Source organism: Bos indicus x Bos taurus, chromosome 22 (assembly GCF_003369695.1).
Source record: "Bos indicus x Bos taurus breed Angus x Brahman F1 hybrid chromosome 22, Bos_hybrid_MaternalHap_v2.0, whole genome shotgun sequence".
Classification (NCBI taxonomy): Eukaryota; Metazoa; Chordata; class Mammalia; order Artiodactyla; family Bovidae; genus Bos; species Bos indicus x Bos taurus.
The window spans coordinates 17658502-17673823 of record NC_040097.1 but is presented as its reverse complement, the minus strand read 5'-3'; the positions used below and the strand labels follow the sequence as shown (position 1 = coordinate 17673823).

Genomic DNA, 15322 nt, shown 5'->3' with positions numbered 1-15322 from the left:
CGGGGCCCGCCAGCAGGACCGTGAGCTCAGCCTCCTGGACCCTCACACTCTGCCTCCCTGTATCAGACAGAAGTTTACCCAGTGCCCTGAGGCCACTCACCTTTCTGCTCTGCTGGGTGTGCTCTCATTTATTCAGTCAACAAACAGTCACTTTCTCTTGACCCTGTGCCAGGCACCCAGCCAGGTAATAAAGGTAGATGAGAAGGGACAGAGCCCACAGGCTTTCTGCCCTCAGTGTTTCTCCATCCAGGGGAGACAGATACATAACCAGATGGATAGAAGGGTAGGCAGGGAATTAGGGGGATGGTCTGGGTAGTCTTCCTGGAGGAGGTGTCCTTTGATTGAGAACTGAACCACGAACACCGGTTCATTGCAACTCTTGCCACAAGGCAGGTTAAATAAGGATAGAGGGAGGAAAGTCTAGAGTTAGGGGGTCGGGGGTGCCAAGACCCTGTGGTCAAACGGTGCTGGGGTGGAGAACTCAAGAAAGCGTCTGTGGCCCAGACCGCCCCCACCCACAGACTGGTTAGCTCAGGTGCTCAGAGCACAAGAGGGTGGAGGCGGATATCCCTCTCCCTTGGAGCGTCGGAGATCCTGTGCCTTCCCCACCACCAGGGCTCCCCACGGTGCCACAGTTTGCGTGTCTGAGGCCACCCCTGGTGGTCACTGAGGTGACAACAGCCCAGGCAGCTGTCCTCTCACCCAGTGGACAGGCTTCCTGCCTCCATGGGAGGGTGCAGAGGCACCCCTAAAGTGCTGCCTTTCAGTGGGCCCAAGGACAGCCAACCACCCACAAGGCGACTGGCCTTCAGATTCTGTTCCCGTGTTAAGGTGTCCAACCTGGGCGAGGCCCCTTAGAACAGCTTCAGGACCCCAAGTTTTAGTTTAGACTTCCGGAGTTTTAACACAGCCTTGATCATCACTATCCTTTCTGAGCCCAGGCACACTCCCCTGTAAGGAATTGCAGATGATCCTAACAGTGCTTAGCATTGTTACTTATATTTTTCTTAGTCTAGATTTTGAAACTGATTTGTAAGCCACCAACAGGGACTTCCCTGGTGGTCCAGTGGCTAAGACTCTGTGCTCCCAATGCAGAGGGCCCAGGTTCTATCCCTGGTCAGGGAACTAGATCCCACATGCCGCAACTAAGACCGGGTGAAACCAAATAAATATTAAAAAATAAATAAAAGCCACCACCCACCCCTGGGGTGTGGGGGCAGCCCCCAGGCCTGCCTCTGGTCTCTGGGAGCAGGGTCAAAGGTGCACCTGAGTCTCCACCCAGCCTTCTGGCCACACCCCAGGCCACCAGGGAACCATGCTGTCCACTCCCACTGATGACCCCACCCTAATCCCCCACCTGTAACTTTGTCCAAGGGCCTCTCCTAGGACTCAGTACGTGTGTCTTTAAAGTAGCTTCTCCCGGAATTAAGCTCTCAGAAGAATCCTTTTAGGCACTGAGCGAGTAATAATCATTTTGTGAACCTTGTCAGTGATATTCTTTACGGCATCTTGTTGGTTAAGCCTAAGACCACTCTACGGAGTAGGTCCCATTACCCCATGTCACCGGAGAAAATCAGGGAGGCGCTGTTTTCTGAGTGTGTGTGCGATCGGCCGAAGGTCATGGATTTGAATCTGCCGGCCTGTGCTCATAGCCCCCATGCTAAAGGGTTTCTCCACAAACCGTGCTTCCCCCTGTGAGGTACCCCTTCCACTTCACCTCGGGCAGCTGAGTCTCCTCAAAACTCACGCAGCCCCTCTCCCGGCAGCTCAGGGTTTGCCTAGGTCAGTTGGGAGATGGATGTGTTGTGAGATCTTTCTGAAGATTCATCCTAGAGTGGATTTCCCCATTATCTCCCCATTTTATGGATAAAGGCACTGAGGCACAAAAGAAGGTAACTGCCTGAGGTGGGCGAACTGAGACTGGAATCCAGACTTCCTGACCTGCTGCTTTCTGAGTGTTTCTCACACATGGGTTTCCTGTGAAGCAGGCATTTCTGGGGCTTGGTGCCTCTGCCAAGGCTTCCTTCTCTGCTATCACCTCACTGGCGCCCAGCATCAGCTTTGCCCTAAGAATGTCCACGCTGACAGGGAGAGGTGTCTGGTGCTTGGGAAGGCGACGGTCATGGTCAAGGCAGAGGGAGTAATGTGTGCTATAAAAGGCTGCAGATTCTTTCATCTTCCAGCTTTGTCCAGGGGAGACAAGCAGGCCCAACATACAGAACGCCCTTGGATGCGAGCCACAAGTCAGCCTCGTAAATTCCCCACCTCCTGCAGGCCTGCTTGAGAGAACTCTTGAAGAAAGAAGGGGTGTAGGGTGGGCCACCCTAAATTCCTTGCACATGAGCTGGTCCCCTGTGGGCTCAGGGGCCCAGACAAAAGCCTTATCACAAAGCAGAAAGGATCTCTTTGTCTAGAAGGATTCCTCCCACCGTGTGTTTGGGCAGCACCCTGAGGACAAAGCCGAGGGAAAAAATGGGACTCAGCCTTGCCTTGAGCGATGTGACATTTTCACTCCTTCTTGGAGTTATGATTTGCTATTGTGAGGAGCAGAAAAAAATTAGCCAAACAAGCTGTGTTTCTGGGAGAGTTTTCATTAGTTGAAATTAGTTGATTACAAAGCCCCATCTTCCCACGAGTTAATGGAGACTTGGAGAGAGTCCATCCTTTTGCTCAAGCACCAAAGCCAAAGAGCACTTGAATTAACAATCTTGCCCATTTTCAAATACAAACTTGGGGGGTTGACGAGGATTAAGCACCCATTTCACCATTAATTTTTACTCTGCTAATTTCTAAGGCTGTGCAGTTTTCAAGGAAAATTAAATCCCTGTGTGCCCAACTCATTTTACACCAAACTCATCAAAATGTGGCTTTCAAGGCCCCTTTGAAGTCTTAAGACCAGACATGTGGACAAGGGCCCATGTTGATAAAAGGCTTCTTCCCTGGTTGCATCGCTTCCCTGAGTCGCAGAGAGAAACTGGTTGAGGAACAGGAGGGGGTCTGGGCGTGGAGGAGACGAGCCTGTTCTGAGCTGGAGGTCTCTGCATGGCAGCTGGAAGCTGCTGTGCGCCTAACTTCCATGGGTCACCAGAGAGCGATGGTCCAGCCAGCTCTGGGAAGGAAAGGGGCAGAGTCAACCAGTGAAAGTCAGAAAGGGCCTGGCTCCCGGTAAAGGGTGATAAAGGGTAAGGTTTCAAAGGGTCAGGTTTCAAAGTTTTCAAGGTGTTTGTACAAACAGCTGGTTCCCATAGCAGCAAGTCCAGGTGCAGATAACAACTGCCCTGTGGTACTAGCCACTGACCTGTTGAGAAATGCACAGGTTTCATCCTGAGACGTCCTTCATGTAATTGGCAGGGGGAACGCCAGGAGCAGCACCTCTGTACTAACAAGCAGCCTGTGGAGGAGGCCCATTACCTCTGGCAGGGTTTGATCACAGACAGCAGTGGCCAAGACTCTCACAGCTCCCAGAGGGCTCACAGCACACTCTGAGAGGTGAAGCAGCTTCCCCAAGCCACACTGCCAGTGAGTGGCAGAGCCAGGACATAATCCCTAAGTTACTTGATGCTAAAGTCCAGATGTTAATTTACCAATGCTGCCTCCCCAGAAACCAGCCAGGCTTCAACAGGGTGGGATCCTGGTCTCCTCTTTGGGCAAACGCAGCCTACCATGGCCTCTCCAGATGCACTGGAGACAGCCTGCATTCTGCAAAGCCCATGGACGTCCTGGAGTCCAGGAACAGACGTTCACAGCACAGGCCCACAGACAAGGCTGCTCTATCCAGAACGACGGGCAGAAAGACCCTGCATCCCTGCAGTCTTCCTCCCACCTCTCAGAGGTACACAATGCATCACCGTCCTGATCACCAGCTGGGCATTGGGAAGAAACACACCAAAAGAAGCCTTTCTCTCCACCCCTCACCCCCAGTGCAGGGCTGGAGGTCCAGAATGGACTTCCTGTCATCATGGCACCTGCTGGTGCCCAGGGGGAGAGAGAGGGATCCTGGGTTCCTGTTGTGTGTTTGCTCCCACAGCAGGATAAGCAGGGAAGTAGAGCTCCTACTCTGGGGACAAAAGGCAGGGGCCAGAATCCGCCCCCAGTGAGCCCCAAGACTGCAAACATGTTACCGCAGCATCTGAGTTAGCATCTTCACCATGAAATCATATCACGGCACTGCTGCAGCACAGGAAGCAGGGGCAAAGAGTGTCGTAAGCACACGGCAAGGAGAAGCTTCCCAAACAGCAAGGAGCAGCAGAGCGAGGGAAGACTCACCACCACCTCCAAACCCTGCTGTCCCAAGGACTGACAGGTGATGCCACTTCTTGCCTGAATACATTCCCTCCAGCGAGGGTTTCACAGCTCATCAGGAAAAAGGCTTCCTCTCTCTCTCATAAAACCACAGCCTTCCCCTCAGTGGGTTTCGTATCTGGGACTCTTAACCAGGGCAAACCTCAGCAGACTTCCCCGGGAGGCTGTGTTGGTGCCAGGGCGCCTCACCCTGATAAACTACCCCCCGGGGCCTGCGGAGAAATAGAACATCCCCCAGTGAAAAGAGACGAAGTTCCCTGTCGAGAGGCTTAATCTGCATCCTTTCAGCCAGGGTTTGGGAGGGTGGGTCAGAGCCTCAAACCACTTAGGGAAGGACACCATTCAAGAACACCCGGGGAGCTTATGGAGCAAATGTATTTAATAAGTTATAAGATACAATTTACAGTCGGCATTTGGTTCCAGTTTCACTTCCACGTCCCAGTTCATGAGGCCTGTGGTCCTTCCACATCAGGCTTCGGGCAGTTCCAGTTTCTAACAGGTAGGCTTTGCCAACACGCATCCCCAGCTGCTGCACCTCGGGGAGGGTCACCCACCGCGCCCCATGCCTCCCACGAATGCAATCGAGATGACAGCAGCCGCCTCGGGAGGGGTCGGCAGCCAGTCTGAAAGGACGGCCTGCTTAGACCACACCGCACATCTGGGCCCTGCAGTCAGCCAGCAACCCCCCAACACTTTCATTTTTATTCCAAAGCAGGTATGCAAGAAGGCACGCAAAATGCCTTATACCCCATTTTCGGAATTTTGCTGCCCCTGGCTTTCCAAACAGCCTCGGGTGGCATGTCCTTGGGGCCGAATATGTTTTCCTTGTTTCTGCGAATGGCGAAGGACCACCAGTGAGCTGTGGTCCTTCCCTCCCCTGTCATTCCTTGACTTCCAGGCCAAAGGTCGGCAGGGGTTTCCCTTCTATAATTATTTTCCAGAAAAGGGCCACGCTGGGGCCGACTGGGGGTGGGTGTGGAGTGTCTTGTGGCGCAGGAGGCCTCCGCTAACCCTCAGACCCGTATGCGGTCTCTCCGGACGTGCTGGAAACTCAACAGACAGACCGACGGCTGGAGCGTGGCTAAGAACGGGGACTCGTGTTGGTTTAAAAAAGCGGGGGTGGGGGGGGTGGGCAGGGAATCTTTGGCAAGTGGGGGGCTGCTCACCACTCAGACCCGGTGACTGAAATGGACTTTGAAAACAAAAGCCAAGATCTAGCTGTCAAGATGGTCACACGGAATGATCCCGCAGGGAAGCAAGCAGCAGGATGAGGGCAGAGGCACCAGGAGGCCGTTTCGGCCGGTCTGTCACCTTGGACTCTGCCCTTGGGGGCGGCGGGGGCGGTAGTAGTGTTAAAACAAAGGTGTCCACCTAGTACCCCTTTCTCACATGATACGGTCATCTTCTCTAAATGACAGCATAGACTAGGTCTTCTCTTTTTCCCTGCCCCTCCTCCCAGCCTTGTTTTGTAAACTAACTAATTTCATTTCTTAAAAATACGAGCCTGGTCTGTTCCGGTTCTGTCTGGAGGGGGTGATCTGTGCCACAAGAGGTCTGATTAGCCAGGCCTATTGCATTAATTTTCACTTCTTTACTCCCCAACATGTCCCTAAAGAGTCAAGTTTAGGACTTCTTTCTGTACTAAAAGGGAAAAAAAAAAAGAGACAATGTTTTGAGGATGGGGTTCTCAGACCCACAAACAGGCCAGAGGACTTTGTATAAAACGAGTTAACAGACAAGCAACAGAAGCAGCCGCCAGCATGGCTCCCGGGACCCGACGAGCAGTGTTTTAAGGCACGGTGACGTGGAACGGACTGCCGGGGATGTGCTCCTCTCCCCACTTCACGGCCAGGACGTAATCCCCCCGCTCCTTGACGACGTAGGTCACGTTGTACTGCTGGTTGCCCACATGCTTCATGGAAACTTCTTCGCAGGGGGTGGTGGGCCCGTGGACCCCGATCAGCAACATGTTGGAACCTGGGGGTGGGGGTGAGGGGCAGAGGAAGGTGGTGATGTCACAAGGATGCACCCAAGAAGGCGGAGGAAGAGGAGGGGAGGTGGGAGCCAAAGCAAAGGTAGGGGTTACTGCCTATACTTCTTGGATGATGCTTGGGGCCAGTGAGAGGCAGGAGAGCAGAGGACTCATACAAGTTCAAATCTCTGCCCTGCTGCTTCCTAGGTGGGTGACCTTGGACATGGAACCTCACCTCTCTCTGCCTTAGCTCCCCCAACTGTAAACAGAGGGTGAAAGTGTTTAAAAAAAAAAAAAACCTCCTGGGCTACTGGTGAGGTTTAGAGGAATTGTTATATGTGAAGCCCTTAGCACATAGTAAAACGGCTATGTAAGTGCTGACTACTCTAATCTCATTTACTCTCTTGAGAACCTTCAGGAATATTATTATTCCCATTTTAGAGAAGAGTAAACTGACTTTCAGAAAGACACTTAGTAACTTTCCCAAGGGCACATGGCTAATAAGCACTGGGAAGGAAAGGAGGGAGGGAGAGAGAAATAAGTAAGTGGTGGAGCCAGGTTTCCAGCCAGATGTGCCAGATGCCAGGACCCAGGCAACTAAATCACATTGACACCCAAATAAATACCCAAGTTCAGACTGCAGTTAAAGCAGCTAGTGGCAGAGAAGAGGCCAGGTTACTGATTCAGTGTGATGGGGATAATGAAACCTCTCCTATGTACCTTGAGGTCATTTGAAAAACATCAAGTGGCAAATCATTTAAAAATACTCAGCGCAGAATAAGATGATGAGCGTGTGACACAGAAGGTGTCCCCCCACACCTCCCTTCCCCGGGCAGGGCCAGGGTGCCTACCGGCTTTGCTACAGTCCACCAGGAAGGAGCTCTTCTGGCCCAGGAAGGCCTTCGAGAGCCCTGCGCCCTTGGAGGTCACCTTGCTGGCGTCCGAGGATGCCTTGGGGATGGCGCTGTAGCACGTCTCCGTCGAGGACCTGGTCACTGACTCCACCAGGATGGAGGAGGTCTCGTTGGCCGAGCCGGGGCTGACCAGACGCTGGCCTGGGAACCAGGAGGGAGCAAATGGGTGTGACTGGTCAGACAAGGCAAGTGCCCCGAGCAGAAATCCCAGGAGAGCCCCAACTCCCCAACAATGGGATCCAAAAGCCACCACACCTCTCCCACACCCCTCCAACACCTGGGTCTAAATGCCACAGCTTACCCATCTCAACCTGCCCACTGTCTTCAGTGGAGTCCTAGGGTCCTGCTCCACAAAACTTAAGATCTGGCTTTCTGGGAATATTAGGAAGTCTGGCCTTGGTTGACCTGACAGAAATCCTTGATCTGGAAATCCCTCCCATATAACCATGTGCCATCCTATGGACATCTTCCATTTATATAAAATATTTCTAAGCTGTGTAGAGGTATGGGAGAACACTGACAAAATATCAAAAATGATTCCCTCTACATATTAGAAAGTGATTCTTTTCTCTGAATTTTTTTTTTGGCGGGGTGCAATGCCCCACGGCATGTGGAATCTTATAGCTCCCCGACTAGAGAGTGAGCCCAAGCTCCCCTGCAGTGGGAGTATGGAGTCTTAAACACTAGACTGTCAGGGAATTCCCTAACGTTTTAAGTTAGTTTATTTTTAATGTAATTGTCTGCTATGAACCTATACTACTTGCATGACAGTGAACCAAGCAGAAAGAGACATGATGATGGAATTCACCACAATATTTACGGTGGTTACCTTGGGTGGCGGGCTGTGAGGTGGTTTTTACTGTTTGGTACTTTTTTCAGTGTTCTGAAGAAGGCACGTTTTTATAAATTTATTAAAAAAAAAACCCACTTTTGATTCTTTTAAAAGTGAAGGTTAGAAATGAGAGGATTTTTCAGTCCCTGATCAAAACAAATACATACGATTTCAAATATGTAAGCACTCCTCCTTTTCTGTTAGAGACCTAACATGTTTTCTCAACTTCTACAGCCCTGCTCTGCCTCCTTATTCTGCAGGTTTTGAACATGCCGTCCCTGCTGGCATGTCCTATTACTTCTTTACCCCAAGATTCAAGGCAGATTCAACGTGTCTAAAATCATCCAGTTTCTACCAGTGGTTAGCTCTGCCGATACTGTAACAAGATCACCTCCCCTGCTAACAAGGGGAAGATTAACTTCAAAGTCATTTGGTCGTTACCTGTCACCTTGGCCTTGAACGGGCTGCCCACGATGTGGTTGGGCCCGCCATATTTGACGCCAATCAGGTAGTTTCCAGGAGCCATGGGGGTGTACATGACCTTGTACCCTTCGGGGGTTTCCTGGCAATCCATTTTAACCTTGGACGGCCCTTCGATGGTGACGGATAATGTCCCTGGCCCTGCTCGGGTGGTATTGATGAAAAATTCTGACTGGATACCTGGAAGAAAGGAAGCGGGAATAAAGATCACATGAACAGCTGGAGGGATTGGTGGTGGTGGGGGTCTGGGGAGTGTGCTGGGGGCCCTCAAGCAGCGGTGGGACACACAGAGGTCCCCTCACAGAGGGGTCACCTTGGTGTGGGAACCCACCTGTACTAGCTCTGAGTTCCTGGCACAGAGAACTTCAGGTCCTGGGGAATGGTGACCCCTTCCAAGGTCCAGGCAGAAGTGTGGCTGACCTTCTGCCCGCAAGCACCCACCCCCGTTCTCCTCCGGGCACGAACCATGGCCGAGGGCGAAAAGCCCAAGTCACCATTGTGCTCCCGAAGTGCTGCTTCAGCCCCCGGAGGCCAGCTCTGCCTCCAGGGGTGGGGCAAGCGTGGGCCCCTCTGACCTTTTCTTTCTCCTCTGGGTAGACTTGGAGAAGCCCAGGCCGCCCAGAGCTGCCTCCTTCCTCCTCAGGCTCCTCACCCCAGACACCATCCTGTAGATGGGCCAGCCGTCTTTCCGGGATCTGCCGGCCCCCGCACTGTGCCCTGAACACCAGCAACAAGAAGGCGACGAAACAGCAGCTCTGCTAATTACCACTCACACCTCTCTGACTCTTGATCCTGTGCCCAGCGCTCTACACGCCCAGTGATTCCTCTTTAGCAAACAACACTGAGGCTCAGGGAAGTTCAACCACATGCCAGTCGAAGCTACAGGAGAAGTGGCAGAGCTGGTATCGGAGCACGTGTGTGCGGCTCCGGAGCCCCAGCCTATCTGCTGGCTGGCTCGGAAGCCCTAACCCAGTTCCAGGACATTCTACTTCCTACCTGCCTGGTATACAAGGGCCCCCTGCACAGACATCCTGCCTTGTGATAGAAGGAAAGCTGGGCCAAGAGAGAGTGCCAGCCAACGATCACAGTGGCATTCCTGCCTGAGCCCAAGGCCCTGCAAAAGCCCCCAGCCCCCTTTCCAGTTCCAGGCAGGAAGAGGTAGGGCCCAGACACCCGCTGCAGCGCCCTCTATGGGGCACCCTCGGCATAGCATTCCCGTGCAGGGCTGTGCTCTTCCCAGAGCCCTGGACCCCGCCCCAGCTGGGAACTATTTTGGTTTAATTATAGCTCTGAGGCCAGAGAAAGAATTATTGTTCTGGTTATCAATAAAACAAAGGAACTGCTATCACACAACCCCAAACACAACCCAGCTGTTTCTGGAAGCTCCTGAGGCTCCTGTCCCAGCAGCACCCACCCCCATCCTGTTCCCCCCAACTATCTCAAATGTGCCGTGCAGAAGCCCTCACGACAGCTGCTGCTGAAGCAAGGCTTTGCAGGTAAAGGGAGGAGGCTGTGCAAACAAGGGACGGGATTTCCAGGAAGTAGCTGCAAGTGACAATAAGGAAAAAAAGAGATACTTTTAAAGTGAAGATGAAAAGACCTGGCCTTGCTCTTGCTCCATCCCTGAGAAGCATCAGTTCATCATGACTGTGAGGGCCCAGAAAGGAAGACCAGGTGCAAAAAGAGAAATAAGGAATTACAGGACAAGAGCAACCTATCAGGTGGGGTTCCTTACTATCCCCGTTTTACTAGAACGAAAGTGGAGGCTCAGAGAGGTCAGACCACTCATCCCAAGTCACACAGCTGGGGACTGACTGAACTGGGATTTAAACAGAAGGTCTGTCTAACCCAGAGCTAGTGCACTCACCCAAGAGTGGATGGGAGGAAAAAAGTCCACACACAGGAGTTCCCTCTCACCACTGCCTCCAGCTAGAACCAGGACCCAGGACATCTGTGGGCATGGCCCTGTTACGCATTATTTTTCTAGTGTAATATTTGCTTTTTCTGTTTGTTTTATGAAGTCCAAAATTACTGCTGCTCTTTTTAATTAATTTTTTGGCTGCACGGGATCTTCGTTGCTGCTCTCAGGCTTTCTCTAGTGTCCCCCCGCATTGCCATGTGTGTACAGATGAGTCCCTGTGAGTGTGATGGAGCCCTACTACATCCTGAAGGTGGGTGAAGGGTGCTGGGCCAAGGTTGTGCTCATACACCTTGTGCAGAGCGGGGTTCCGGGAACATTTCATCAAGAAAATGGCTCTTCCAAGCAGAGAAGCCTGGAACTCCCTGGTGTAATTGCTGGCCTTCTCAGCCCCTCTGCAGCGAAGAGTCCCACCCCAAATTCTCCACATTCCCGTGCTTCAAAACCTGCAGAATGGACCATTCAAAGCTCGAGCAAAGAGATACAGCAAACCCACCCATAAAAACACAGGGAAGCCCGCTCTGTGCCGAGGGTCAGGATGCGGGCCCTCTGGCAGTCGTACACAGACACCTTTTCATTCCACACACACTGCAGCTGTGTAAGCCGGGGATGGAGATTTGGGAAAAGGCCTGGGAGCGGGAGGGCTAGAAAAACAAGACGCCTTCCCCTTGACAAGAGCAATATTTACACAGGGCTTGAAACAGACGCGCTCTGTACCTCCTGCTCCCGGCTGGGAGTCTCCCTGGAAGACCAGCTCCCTCCCTCAGCAGCATCCAGTGCCTGCAAAGCACAGTCTGAAACCCGAGCTCCTGAGAAGGCCTGTGTGCCAACAGCCTAGAGGAAGCACCACAGGCCCCAGCACTGCAGGTGTGATCCACCAGGGGATGAGGTGGCTGCTGGCGAAGCAGGAGACCGCAGTGGCCATGGTGGGGCCTGGCCTGAGGCCTGCTGGGGCTCCAAGTGCCAAGAGGACCCCGCCTGGGCTTCAAGGGTTGATGGTGCATCAGGGGCCAAATGCCCGCACTGCTGCTGCCTGGGGACCTTTCAAAGCAGCTGGGAAAACAGGGGTCCTGGTGTAGGACACCCCACAAAGCGCACCAGGGGTGTAGCTGCTGCCTCGGGGCAAGTCAGCCACTTAGGAAAGCAGAACTAAGCGCCTAAAGGAACAGGCCTCGAGGCTGTGAACCCAGACAGATTTCAGCTCTGCCCCTCCAAACTAAGTAGTGTTGGGGAGCAGCCCAACCTTTCTAAACCCCACGTTGCTAATCTGTAAAGCGGACATGTCCCAGGCCAAAGCAGTCCTGTGCCTCTTACAAAGGGCAAGCTGCTGGCCCAGAGCTCGGTGTACAGCCAGACTAGATGGACCTGGGGAGATGGGGAGTCCTCACACAGACCCCGTGGGAAGTACTGCTGAGGCCACTGTTTTGGCCCAGAGTCTCAGTGTGGCTAGCCAGCTGGTCAGTCACTCCTGCACCTGGGCAGGTCCCTCGGGCCCTTAGGATGCTTGTTCCTCGGGGCTGGTTGCCAGGCAACCACAGCTGCTCATCTCCTTGCCCATGGGCGAGAGGGGTCTCCTGTCTCACTCACCCAACCGGGGAACACTAAGAGCAGAATGTGTACACCCAAGGGACTCAAGAAACTGGGCTGCCTTCCTAAGAGAGCCCAAAGTAACACCCAGACGCCAGCCGTGCCCCAGTGGATCCAGGCCTGCAGAGAAACCCACCCTGGCACCTTGCCTGATAGTGACGCACTGGACGTGGCCGACGCCCACCTCTGTGTTCACAGCACGGACACTAACTGCAGCCACCACGCGGTGGGCAGATCTGTAGGTCTTGACACAGAAAGTTCCTTAGGATGTCAGGTGACAACAGCAAGTTGTACTACAACACAAACAGCACTAGGACCATAGCTATTTAATAAAAGCAAAACTCCATGTCTGCTTCTTTAATGAACCGACTAGCCAAGAAACCAAGTGATCAAGACTGAAGACCAACAGAGAGACAATCTGAAGGTCCTCCCTTGATGCGTTAGCCTTCCTTCCTCCTGGACCCAGAGGGAGGGAGGGGCGAAAAGCACGATGGAACTTTACCTATTTCCTCTCTGCCCATATTTTTTACAAGCTAACACGCCCTATTTGTGTCAAGGGTTAAAGATGAATTTGACTGTTTGGGGATTTTCCCCTCCTCTGTTAGGATCAGAGTAAGAAGGAGCCTGGCTGAGACAAGTCTTACTGCAGATCTGATATGTTTCTAGGAGCCCAGGGAGCTGGCAGGTAGGGGACCTCTCCGGAGGCCCGTTACATGCATCACAAACTCTGCGGATCCTCAAAACGAGAGATGCTGTGTTGAATTGCCTATCAGTGTCCTGATCCTAAAAGGACCTGGCAAAGGAAGACAGCTGACTGCAGTTTCCCTGGGGAGGGTAGGCAGCTGGCTTCCCAGGGCTTGCAAAGCTTCATCTGCTCTTCCCTGGGGCAGGCTCGTTGCACACGAGAGGCAGAGGCAGCATGTTACCTGTGGAGCCTCCCTCGAGCCCTGCGCCATAGGCCGACACCAGGGCGGGGTTCCCCGCTTGTCCAGGCTCCCCGACGCGCACTTTGAAGGGACTTCCAACCACGTGGCTCCCGTTGAACTTGACGTCAATCGTGTGGATACCATTCTCGTGGGGGATGAAGCGAACAGCATACTTATCTGGGAGAATGAGCAAAGGCACAGGGTAAAACGGGGCCTGTGAACACAACCCTGATGGGTGGGGACAAGGGAGAGGAGGCCAACCTGAGAGGGCCCACCTGAGGTTACTAACGAGACCATGGTTATCCCACAAGCCTAGCGCCCAGTGTTGGTGATCTAAACCAGACGGGCCTCTTTGCATGTCCCTAGGCTGCCCTGTAGGAAATGCATCCAGGTCCGGAACGCAGTGTTTAATCCCCTGTGGCCTCAGACTCAGAGGGACGCTTCTTTTACGGAAAGCTCACTTCTGGCAAAGTTTCTCCGCTTGGCCGCTTGTAGGGGGGAAAAATGGTTTCATCGGACATTAATGCTCCTTAAGTAAACTCCAAGCTAGCAGCTGCCCCACAAGGCAAAAGCCAGATTTCTCACTCTGTGTTTGGGTCACAGCCTGTGGCAAGAGGATCTGTTAGCTGAAATGGGCTCCTAGAATATCCTCCCATCACGCACCCCTCAACAGCCTACTTCTTTCCTGAAGGGCTCTCAGCTGGGAGGCAGAGTCTGTTCTCCTCCAGTCGGTCTCTTGGCCGCTCCCTGGCTCCTCGTACCCTCCACCCGCTTTAGAACTTCTGTTGCTCAAAGTTCCACCCAAACCCTCTTCTAGTCTCTTCTGGACTCTCCCCACATGGAACTGTCACCCATATATCCTTCAGCACTGCACCATCCCCGACCAGGGAACCACTCCTCCTCTCAGAAAGCCAATGTGTTTCAAGGGAAATTGATCCCACCCCCAGGGATGGTCCTTGCCTGGGTCAAGCTAATGGGGAAGAGTGAGGGGAGAAATCCCTTTCCCCCCAAGCCTAATTAAATTAGCACATAGCATTTAGCCACAGGAAGTGACCAGGAAGGAGCATGTGTGTTCAGTGAGATAAGAAGGGAGGTTTGCTGAAGACTTCTGCAAAAGGAGCATCTTCTGAGAAAGAATCTTGAGGAGAGGATGTTTCCCTTGATTAGCATTGTGTGCTGCTGCAGCTATCTTGCCACCAAGAGGAAGGCTGTTGCAAAATGAGGCCCACAGATCAGAAGAAAAAGCAGAGATGTTTGGGGCCATGGAGAAAGTAGCTGAATGGCTGAATTAAATTGTCACTGAAACCCATCTTAGATCCTGAACAGATCCCTTTAATGTGTGTAATGGACCCCCTTTATTATATGAGTTGGTTTGAGATGGGTGTTCTGTAATTTATCAAGAGCTGACTCACTGGAAAAGATCCTGATGCTGGAAAAGATTGAGGGCAGGAGGAGAAGGGGACGACAGAGGATGAGATAGTTGGATGGCATCACCGACTCAATGGACATGGTTTTGGATGAGATGGTTGGATGGCATCGCCGACTCAATGGACGTGGGTTTGGGTGAACTCCAGGAGTTGGTGATGGACAGGGAGGCCTGGCGTGCTATAGTTCACGGGGTCGCAAGGAGTCGGACATGACTGAGCGACTGAACTGAACTGAAACTCTGTAATAAGGCATCGACCAACCCTCGTCCACCCACGGCCACTGTCCTGAGTTTTCCTAACTGCATCATCGTCTTTCTACCCTATCGCCAAGCTACATGTAACCTTCCTGAATTCACTTTCATTCCTTATGGCCAACTGCACTCTGCCCTCAAGTCCTTCCTCTGCATTTCTAACACTGCTGATTAATGCTAGTTTCTCACATGGACCACTCTGGGAGCATCAGCTCATGACCATGTCTTTCAGATGAACCAAAGCACTCTTTCTAATCTGGTCTAATCCGATTATCTAATGCTAACCCAGGTTTCAAGTGTCTACCCTCACTGTGCACAGAGCAGGGCACACAGCAAACACCCAGCAAGGGCAGTGGTCGCAGGGCCCGTCCTCATGCATCAGGGCCCACACTTAATGTTACCTTCTCTGAGAAGTCCTCCTGACCGCGTCAAGGCAGAAACCCTTTTCCTCTCCTGCTCTGATCATCTTTACCATTAGATTCTCAAATCTCCTGTGCTGTTGGTGATCAGCAGGGATCCTCATCAGGGCACTGCATTTTTCTGGCTCACTCTCTCTAGGTCCTCCCTAGAGTCTGTGCTCCTCCTTGAGGAGCAGGAGTCATGTCTTCCTCAGTCTTACCTTCCTGTCAACTCTTGACACTTCATATTTGCTCACTGCAAAATGGTCTTGTTAAAGCTGATTGACATCACACAATTCCATACACCAACCAAGG

At 52.6% G+C, this 15322-nt stretch overlaps 1 protein-coding gene and 1 non-coding gene across 7 annotated transcripts in view; one reads left to right on the top strand and one right to left on the bottom strand.

Moving 5' to 3' along the window:
• Positions 1-1052: 1052 nt before the first annotated feature.
• Positions 1053-1125, top strand: TRNAG-CCC. The gene has a single exon. It is a non-coding gene; the product is annotated as a tRNA-Gly (tRNA).
• Positions 1126-4661: 3536 nt separating this feature from the next.
• The window catches only part of FLNB (filamin B), a 139702-nt gene continuing 129041 nt past the window's right edge, over positions 4662-15322 (bottom strand). For all 6 annotated transcript variants that reach the window (XM_027522759.1, XM_027522761.1, XM_027522762.1 and 3 more), the window contains 4 exons: positions 12932-13108; positions 8462-8680; positions 7126-7329; positions 4662-6279 (listed from right to left, as the gene is read on the bottom strand). In XM_027522759.1, coding sequence (XP_027378560.1) covers positions 6092-6279; positions 7126-7329; positions 8462-8680; positions 12932-13108 — 788 coding nt within the window. In that variant the 3' untranslated portion in view covers positions 4662-6091. The remainder of the gene's footprint in view (positions 6280-7125; positions 7330-8461; positions 8681-12931; positions 13109-15322) is intronic.